Source organism: Callorhinus ursinus, unplaced genomic scaffold, assembly GCF_003265705.2.
Source record: "Callorhinus ursinus isolate GAN/ISIS: 27379988/994484 unplaced genomic scaffold, GSC_fseal_2.0 scaffold13, whole genome shotgun sequence".
In the NCBI taxonomy this organism is placed as follows: domain Eukaryota; kingdom Metazoa; phylum Chordata; class Mammalia; order Carnivora; family Otariidae; genus Callorhinus; species Callorhinus ursinus.
The window spans coordinates 11824283-11834926 of NW_027397075.1; the positions used below are offsets into that span (position 1 = coordinate 11824283).

Here is a 10644-nt window from a genome sequence, read left to right on the forward strand (position 1 = left end):
TAAAAGATGGGATTCCTGGCCACCTCTGAGTCCATTATTCACAGTCCAAGAACATATCCACACTCCAGCAGACTTCACTAACAGTCAGGGTATGAACTGAGAGGCTCCATTTACAGCAAGCTCAGATTTTAAATGAGCATGCCTGATAACTGAACATGATTCATGGCTGAAGTGGTTCACCAAGTTCAGAAGTCCTAATCCTCAGAGAAAGGCAGGCAGCCATGACTTTAAGGTCCAGGAAAACCATAAAAACCTAGGGGCAGGGTGGGGGGAAGGGGCAACAGAGTGATGGGTATTAAGTGTATTAAGGGGGTATTAAGGAGGGCACTGGGTGTTATACGTAACTAATGAATCATTGAACACTATATTAAAAACTAGTAATGTACTATACAGTGGCTAACTGAACATAATAAAAAATAATAATAAATAAGTAATAACCTAGGGGCATGTTTCACTTCTCTATGGAGGAGCTATAGAGCCTATTAAGGAGTGAAATGGCAGGGGATAATCTGAGTGAGATCCCCATGGCTGCCAAGAGTCTGTATCAGGACCATGATAGGCTACAACCAGGAGAGGATTTGGAGAAAGGGTGAGGAGGGCAGGTATAGTTTTCACTGTAAGCCAAGTCTCCTAGACAGTAGCTTCCAAACTTGGAAGAGCTGTGAGCTAGATGGTACCAGCTGCTTCTGCCTAGAGCATTAATAACAAGATATTTCATCCCAATATTGGCTGAAACCATGTCTTTATTATGCATCATAAAGGTCCTAAGAATAATAATCTGACCTCTGAAAGGGTGTGGGAGGGGGAGAAAATAGAATCTTGGTCATCTGGCTCCTTCCATCCAGTGACTCCTCTGGAGCACAGAAAAGCAATGAAAACACTCAGAACCAACCTTGACTACTGAATTTCACATACATGGAGTCCATCTCTTTCCACCCAATCTCTTCCTAGAAGGAGGAACTAACTCCTTTCCCTAAACCATACATACTTCCCACCAAAGCACAACCACGATGAAATGTTCGAGGGCCTTCCTAAAACATGTGCACCTTGTGACATTCACTCTGTCCTAAAGGAAGAGATCAGACATAATGCAAAACCAAACTGAAACTTCTGTTCTAATGATTAGTTCTGAGGAGTTTGGTGGACTCTGTAAAAAAACCCAAGGATTTTGCCTATAGGAAGTACGAACTCTTATTTTAAAAAAAGCAACTTAAGAGCACATTGATGCAACACTACACTAAGGGAGAATAATGAACCTAATAAAACCAGCGATTTTCCAATTGCTATTGCTACTGGAAACACTGATTATGCTAATTAAAGGGTAGAATAGTAAATACCCACTCTTTTGCATCCAATTAAGTACTCAGATTATTTCTAAGAAGTATTTGTTGAAAATAGCACTTTTGATTATCACAGGTCCCAAATAAACAGAGTCATGTGAGGGGGGTTGGTGTATACACACACCCAAACATAATTTCTCTCCAGAGCTTCTTTCATGGAACAGTATAACTCTTAAAATCCCTATGGGGCAAAGTTTAAAAAAACCACAGTTTCCTAAGACTACAGCTTGAGATATCTTGAAAGAAGGTGTGTGTTGAGAATACAGCACAAGAAAACAATTTCAAGTTGAGAACATCTGAGATTTAACATGCAAACATCAAGAAGTCAACTGGATATGGAGAGCTGCCTAAGTCCCTCATAATGTCAATGTCAGCTTATTCTAGATAATAAAATAGCCAGTCAAACTATGTTCTACAAAATGTTGAAAGTTTTATTCCTCCAGCCAATTCCATACTTCAGAGCAAAGTCAATTTATATGTAAGTTAAACAAAGTACCACCACTAAAAACTGAGAATTATGAGTAATGCCAATCAGAAATGCAATAAATAAATATTAGAGGATTTGCAAGTTAGAGCAACCATAGAAATTCTATTATCAGAAATGAAAATGTGTTGCCTGAAGAGTATACAAATAAGATGTTAGAACCCAAAAAAGAAAGAGCTTCTGTAACTATTTCCATAAGTTAATCAGGAGTGAGAATAGGATGGGTTTTGCACCCACAAAAGGAGATGTGATCCATGCATTCATTCAACATGTATTTAACCAAAAATTACCACCTACACTGAGCCAGGCCTGTTCTAGATCCCAGGAAAAGAGTGGTCAATGAAATCAACACAGCCCCTGATCTCACGGAACTCACATTCTAAGGGAGGGAAATAGTAAAAAAGAAACATATTAAGATAAGTTCAGATTGGGTAAAGTGCTTTAGAGAAAATAAAACTAAATCACATGATAGAAAATGAATGCTGGAGGGCAGAGGGCACAATATTTCACCTATAGCAATGGATAGCAGAGCTTCTGGAGCCTTGAAAAGAATACTTTGTATTAAGACTTCTATCTTCGGGTGCTTAGGTGGCTCCATCGGTTGAGTGCCTGCCTTCAGCTCAGGTCATGATCCCAGGGTCCTGGGATTGAGCCCCACGTTGGGCTCCCTGCTCAGCGGGAAGTGTGTTTCTCCCTCTTCCTCTGCCCCTCTGCCTGCTTGTGCTCACACTCTCTCTCTCTCAAATAAATAAATGAAAATCTTTAAAAAAAAAAAAAAGATTTATATCTTATTTCAAGTTTCCTAAAAGTAGAGCCTGAGACAGGGATTTGGTGCATATAGGGCATTGAGGGAGAGTTCTCAGGAGATGGGAATGAGGGAAACTGACAGGGCAAGGATTGAAGAAGATAAGTGAGTTGTAGTTGCAGTTAGAGACCAGCTTCAGCCTAATCCCACAGACAGCTCTGGAGCATGAATTGCACCTCCATGCTATCCCAACCTGAGGCAAGGAAGCTGGTCTTTTGTCCTCCCATCAGTCAATCACTGGCCATAGGCAGCTAGGAGTGAAGGAGCAGTATGGAACACCTTCCCAGGTGAGGCAAGATTTGGCCACTTGGCCGAAGGTAATTTTCCAGAACGTGGAGCAGCTGAAGTGAGTGTGAGTGCACTGGCCCAATAAGGGGATCTGGGTAGAAAACCAACTGCATCCCCTAAAACTTCCAAATTGCTTTCCTGTTTTTCTCTCTCAAACAGTACATTGGAAGTTTTGTCATTACTCTTGGTTATACTTTTCTGCTCATGTATTGACCAAATAGCCACAATCCAGGTGCCATCATCCTCAAATTCTTCCTGGTCATTTATTCTCCGTACCAAATCAACATAGTGACACCAACACCATCCTTGGTTCTACTAAAACGAATGAACTTTTGTGTTTTTCAGAACATCCAAATCTTGGGTGATAGAGGAAGTGTCACAGTACAGCCTTCAAGTTAATAGCTTTGCTGAGGCAAAGGAAAGTACTTGCTCCCAAAATAAGTAGGTCATTCATTCATTAAATGAAAAATCCATTGAGTCCCTACTATGTTCCATGTCCTGGCTGAGGAGCTGCTTTACAACAACAGGACTTATTTAGTGAGATGTGTCCATCTCATTGTTAACTCATTGGTGAGCAAACATAAAATTATTTTTTTTCCTAATAATTTTACCAAATTTTACCAAATTACCAGCCACCTTTCTGCTGGGGGGATCATTTAAGAATATTTTGAAATCATGTGTGTTGTTAAAACAACCTGATTTCTGGTCCAAAGCTTTCCTCTAGCCCTTACTCCTCCTCCCCAAAATTCTCAAGATCAAATCTCTTTGGCTCTGACTGGGACATGGGCCCAAGGCTGAACCAATTTCTGTGGCCAGTGGATGCAGTGTCCTCTGATTGGCCAGGCCACAGCCACATCCCACCTCTGAGCCAGATGTGTAAACAACACAGCTCACATGTTCTCTATGACTCTGGACTAGGGCAGGGACATCAACAGGTCAGGCTTGACTTATTATGAAAAAGATATGAGAAACAGCCCTGACAGAATTTTCTTCTTATGCTTGCAGGGGAAGAAGACAGCATCATTCCACTATCCTGGAGGAGGTGTGAAGTACAAAGGGGAGGCTGTCCAGCGGTCCCTGGTGGAGTCTTACACTCACCCAGACAGCAACGAGACAGAGTGGAGGGAGAACATCGATATTGTCATGAGCTGGTTCACTAAGGAAGACTTTGACTTTGTGACTCTATACTATGGAGAGCCAGATAACATGGGACACAAATTTGGGCCTGAGACGGAGAACAGAAGGGTGATTATTCAGCAAATCGACAGAACCATCGGGTACCTGGTGGAAGCCATTGAGAGACACAGTTTGACCGACCACCTCAATGTCATCATCACATCAGACCATGGCATGACCACAGTAAAAAAGAAGCCCAACGTCACTGAGATCCTCTTGACTAACTACATCAAGTTCAGGGACTTGGTCAAGTTTGATATCGTGGACTATGGTGGCATGGGGATGCTCCTGCCCAAACCAGGGCAAGAGGAAGCCGTTTACCAAGCACTGAAGAATGCACACCCTCACCTCAATGTGTACAAGAAGGAGGAATTCCCAGAACGCTTCCATTTTGCTAAACACAAGCGGGTCCTGCCTATCGTGATGTATGCCGACTCTGGTTATAACATCAATGGGGTGAGTTGATTCTAAAATGAATAAAGTCATCTTGGGTCTGGACAGCCTCTAGAGAGAAACAGTTCTGAAAAAAATTAAATCATAAGTTGTAATCCACTGCTTCCTAAGTGTTCCCCACTCCTAACCCCACATCCCAACCAACAACCCTGTCCTATGTCACCACTATGCAATAATGACAAACATCCCTCCCTGACCAAGGCACTGTCCAGTGCTGTACTAAAATTTTATCATTAGTTATTTCATTTTTTGTTTTCCCAACCCCTAAAGATATTCTTATCTCCCCCATTTTAATGAGGGATAAACCAAAGATAGAGAGAAGTGATTTGGGATTAGAAGTGTAAGGCTGAAGTTTGAACCCAAGCCTGTGTGCTTGATCATTATGCACAGATCACCAGTAGATTCACCAAAAAAAAAAAAAAAACCTGCCGGTTCCCCTTTGCATATATCAAAAATAATAATAATAATAATAATAAGCAACCCTGTTCACAAACAAAATTATACACAAATGCTCATATAGCGTTATTCATAATAACCAAGAAGTGAAAACAACCCAATTACCCATCAATTGACAAATGGATAAATGAAAATGGTATATCCATACGATGGAATATTTTGTTGCCATTAAAGGAACAAAGTACTGATACATGCTATAACTTGAATGAACCTTGAGAATACTATGATCACTGAAAGAAATTAAATACAAAGGACTGCATATTGTATGAATTTTTAAATGAATTTCTATTTAAATGAAATGTTTAGAATAGGCAAATCTATAGAGACAGGACACAGATTGGTGGTTGTCTAGAGCAGGGGGGGAGATGTCAGGGGAAAATGAGGAGTGACTGCTAAAGGGTACAGGGTTTCTTTTTGGGGTAATGAATGTTCCAAAATTGATTGTGGTGATAGTTGCACAACTCTCAGAAAAATTTAAAAATCATCAAATTGTGCATGTTAGGTGGTACATTGTATGGTATACAAATTATATCTCAACAAAGCTGTTATGAAAAAATAAGCAAATCTAAAGAAGAAAATACCAAAATCAAGGCTAATTGTGAGACGTAAGTAAGGTGGTCTGGTTTTTGTAAACTACCAACCAATAATTCATGGCAGAACAAAGTTTAGGTGATATCTAAACATCACATGACAGAAGAGCATCCCCTTGAAGAATGCTTGTCCTAGGCTACGGACAGGAGCTGAACATTAATAATCATGTCTGCAATCTGTATACTCTTGTATTGCTACAAATTCAGAGTATAACAGGTATAGGAAAACTCTTAAGGTTATTGTTTAATGTTGGCGGAAATAGTCACAGTAAAATGCAACAATTTATTGATATTTTGCTATCACTCACACGGCCCAGAACACTGAGGATGTTTGCCCAAAGCTAAGGTCTTGCCAAGGAGAGATTCTACAGTCACTGGCCTTTGTAAGCCTGGTTCATGATGTAACAAGTTGAGAGTGAAGTGAAGGGACTTAATGCAGTAGTCACAATCCCAACATAACCAACCAGGTTTGAGGGAACAGGGAACCTTCTGAACTGACCGTAAGGCAGAAGAAAATGCCTCTCACTGAGTACACTTCTCAGATCCCCATCCATCTGCCTGCTTTGGTGTGCACAGTGAAGTAGGTGTTACTCTTCTCTCTTCACAGTTGAGGAGCTTGCAAAGCACATGAGGCCATCACCAGAGGCACTATGTCTGAGCTTATTATTATTGTCAGTATTATCTTCTTGCTATGTCTAATGGGTATGCTTTCTTTATTCTCTTTCTTAAAGATCTTTCATTCCTTGCTCTTCTCTTTGGCACTTTAGAGCAGTGTCCTTCCTTGTCGTTTAAATTTTCAAAGATTTCATGGATCTGACAAGCATGACAATAAGGGACAGTTTTCTTTCAGGGGACTGGAATCTAAAATGGCTTTTTTGTTATTATTTTTCAGCGATTTATAATATATTTCAACAAAGGAGATCATGGCTTTGATAATGCCGACATGGACATGAAGACCATATTCAGAGCTTTTGGGCCAGATTTCAAGAAGAATCACCTAGCTGAGCCTTTTGACAGCATCCACATCTACCCACTCATGTGTAAGCTCCTGGGGGTTACCCCTGAACCCCACAATGGCTCCCTGGCAGTCACCCAGGAAATGCTTGTGGACTCTTATGACCAGCAGCCAGGTGAGATACAAAATCAACCAACAGAAAATTGATAGTGTGTTCTGTCCTGAGAAAAGAATCAAAATTGGGGGGGGGGCAGAATAATCCTGTTTCCCTGGCAGCTTCGGTGCCCCCAGGGCAAGATAGCAGCAGCTCTAAACAGATAGAGAAGGAAGTAGGGAATCCCTCCACATGTTGGCAGCATTTCATATAGTGCCTTTGGGGCAAAAGGAAGGCTCTCCATAGAAAACATCAAGCAATAATCCTTCTGATCCTCAGAAATCACATGCAGTCTGTCCCTTGATGCCCCTTCTAGATACAGAAAAGCAGCCTTCCTTCAGCAACTCAGTCCTTGCTGGTGCCTAGAAGAAAGCTGCTCACAGGGGAGGAATGAAACCTTACTATTCCACTCACTGCTGAAAAAAGGGGAAAGGAGGTGGTTCCTGTAAATAAGGTTGCTAATTCTTAAGATTTCAAAATCTTAAATCTGGATGATATAAAGGAAGAACGCAATCATCTCTGAGAATTCAGTTGTTTGCAAACACTGGCCAGCTTTTCTTCTGCAGAGAGAGACTTAGATGCTGCTCGGTGATTTATTTATTATACTTAAAACGTTTTAACTATGCTCAATTAGAACGGAGTACAAAGGACACCCTTTTCCCTTCTTCTAAGCTACTGCACACGATCTTCTTGTGAACCCCCAGGAAGCAGGCCATTTTGTAGGAATCTAATTAAATGAATGACAATTCACCAAATTATTGAGGCTTTTTTTTTTTTTAAGTTTGGAGTTTTGCTACAACTATTTGGCCCCTCCCCTGTCCCATAGCCCATTGGGAGCCTGGGGTTAGGCTGACTGTCATCAGTTATTGATAAACAAAATGTCCCACCAACTGATTTTCAGCAAATTGGCTTTTTAGCAAATTGGTCACTTGGCAAAGTGGTCATTAGGAAAATGGGTCATTTGGCGAATAAGTCGTTTAGTAAATCGGCTTTCAACGACTTGCCCTACAAGGTTTCTCTACAGTGAGCACTTTCTTGGGTTAAATGTACATTTCATTTCCATAATTAATATCCACCAGAGCCTGGATGAAAAACTTCCTAGGGACCCAGGAGCAGCCAGAACAGCCTCTTAATAATCAGACAATTAAAAACCATCTGATATTTTATCAGGAGCAGAGACACGGAGGACATTGGCTCTCCAAAAGACAGTGTTTGGTCTCGCAATTGTCACAGGAGTTCTTGCAGTTCTGTTTGTTGCTAGCGTGACATACACAGCCATTCATCGGAAAAAGAAGTGAGTGTTCTTTGGGTTTCCCATAGTTAATCACTGCACATTGTAATAATCCACTTCAACCACTTCCTGCATGCCAAAGGGGATCCAGCACTTTGAGAACCCAGCAACCAAAGCCAGGTTCATGACTTGTGACCTGAGGAATCACTCAAGGCCCAGGGCTCAGAAGAGCCCCCAACTTGGTTTAATAATCTACTGGCACCATTTCAGAATTCTTGATTTTTTTAACAAGGACCCTGCATTTTCATTTTGTGGGCCTCCCAAATGACATACCAATTGTATTAGTTTTCCACAGGTGCCGTAACAAAGTACCACAAACTAGCTGGCTTAAAATGACAGATATTTATTGTCTCACAGACCTGGAGGGTAAAAGGCCAAAATCAAGGTGTTGGCAGGGCCAGGCTCCCTCTGAAACCTGTAGGGGAGAATCCTTCTTTGCCTCTTCTAGCTTCTGGTGGTTGCTGGCAATCCTTGGTATTCCTTGGTTATAGATGCATCATTCCAGTCTCTGCCTCCATCATCACATGACCATCCTCTCCCTGTGTCTCTGTCTTTACACGGTGTTCTCTTCTCTTATATGAACACCAGTCATGATATTCAGGGCCCTCTGTAGCCAGGATGACTTCATCTTAATTATATCTGCAGACTCTATTTCCAAATAAGGTCACCAGTACCATAAGGTCCTAAGTACCAAGGGTTAGGGCTTCCAACATATTTTCAGGGCGGGGTGGGGGGAACACAATCCAACTCATAACACTGGTTCTGCCACCAATCAAAGCATTATAGAGCCCCAGTGCACCTCTTTCTCTATCTCAATAATTACATCATTAGACTGAGCCTCCTGCATTCCTTATTAAACCCAACCCTGACCATTCTTCTGCTTTAACATAGCTCCTATCCCAATAGAACGGGAGCCTCCTGAACACTATAAACAGCTTAAGGAAAGTCAGAACTTTACTTAACCTTAACTCCATTACAAAGGCTACATTTAACGTAATTTATATTTGAACTATAAAAATTTCCTATAAGTTGAAACACGACTATAAAGGTCTCTACACCCTGAAGCAACATTTTAAAAAGAAATCAATTGGTCCTTTTCTAAAGAAACCATTAGCTATAGGAGAGATAAAGGAAAAACTTCAAGGTACTGATTAAACTACCATGCCCACAGCATAATTTCTAAAAAGCAACCATTCCATACAGTTAAAAATGTATTAGGTGGTTGTGGTTGTTATTATTATTATTATTATTAAAAGCCTCAAATCCAGAAGCCAAATCTTTAATACAGCATGTGCACATACACATCCCCTTTTGCTGCTGGCATGGCCGTGGGATGTGTCCTAAAGCTTCTCTTCATATAAACACACCCTGAAATTTTTAGTTTTTGTGTTAAATGTCAGTCCTAATCTTCACTTATACCTGAACACACACCTATGAGGTCCCTGGGATGTTAAAAATGCCTTCAGTGCCTTGATTCTTCCAGATTCAGATCTGAAATGTATGACTTTATGACCTTTCTCCCTCCCAAGAGCCCACACACCAAAATAAAGGTTTCTTCTGTGTGCAAGTCAGTGCTATGGCCCACTTGGGGTCCTTTCCCAATCTACCTCCCATCTATGGCATCAGGAAAGGCTGAACCAGCCTAGATTTACTAATATCTTAAAAAACCACACAGTATTACTTATTATGGCATTGACTGTACATGCCCTTTTGCTTCTCAGAAAAAAAGCAATTAATAGCTATTATACGTGTTAACAGAATAAGCCTAGTATTTATGAGTTTGACCCTTTCCCATTGGTTTTCATTGTCTATTGCAGGCAGAGAGCTGATCAAAACAGCAAAAGTGAACCAATCCGCCTGGCCCAGTTCTGAAGCATCATTCCCTTGGGACCAAGACTCAGCCCTGGTTGAGACTCATTGTCATATCTCAGATGATTCTACCTCAGGATATTGTGACTAAGAGGATTTCTACAACATCAGACCCAGAAACCATTAATTCTGTGTAAAAACAGCAATAATCACAGTCCACCCTCTTTATTTAAATCAACAGTGTCGAGGGAATAAAAGACAAATCATTCTTATGTTGGAACCTGTGCTCACTTGGTGCTGGTGTTAGAACAAGAGATATGAGAATAAATGCATTCAATTAGAATTAATTCTCCTCTCTTGTTCTCATAGCTGAGCAAGGCTCAGTGTTTTTCATCTGAAAGGGGTAATAAGATTTAATCTGCCCCCTCATCTACCTTCTGCAAGTATATTTAGCAAATTAGTTCTGGACTCTTCCAAATGGAGTTTTATGAGAGATGTGCTAAGGTAAACGTGTTAGACTTTGAACACAGCTCAAACTCCAGAGGCAGCGCCATGGGTTGCTGTCTATCCTGCCTTTCACTCGAGACACAATAATGCCTAATGGAAATCATTATTTTTGTTTCCCTTTCTTCCCCATCCCCACCACCCCCAGCAGCCCTCTTACTCTCCATTCACATTCCTTTCCCTACAAGGTCAAACTTCTACTGTAAGTCCTCCTTAGTTAGGGGAGCTCACCTGCACGGCGCATCTACACATACTTGTCTGATAATTAGTCCTGTGCCTACTCCCCCGCGCGAGCCCCTGACCCTCAGGGGCCACTCCTGGTTTCCCTCACAGTTGCAT

General features: G+C 41.2%; 1 protein-coding gene across 1 annotated transcript in view; it reads left to right on the forward strand.

Moving 5' to 3' along the window:
* LOC112813842 (ectonucleotide pyrophosphatase/phosphodiesterase family member 7-like) overlaps positions 1 to 10150 on the forward strand; it is a 30195-nt gene extending 20045 nt beyond the window's left edge. The window contains exons 3-6 of the mRNA XM_073900277.1: positions 3923 to 4549; positions 6485 to 6722; positions 7872 to 7995; positions 9810 to 10150. Of these exons, the coding sequence (XP_073756378.1) occupies positions 3923 to 4549; positions 6485 to 6722; positions 7872 to 7995; positions 9810 to 9864 (1044 nt within the window). The 3' untranslated portion in view covers positions 9865 to 10150. The remainder of the gene's footprint in view (positions 1 to 3922; positions 4550 to 6484; positions 6723 to 7871; positions 7996 to 9809) is intronic.
* The last annotated feature ends 494 nt before the right edge of the window (positions 10151 to 10644 follow it).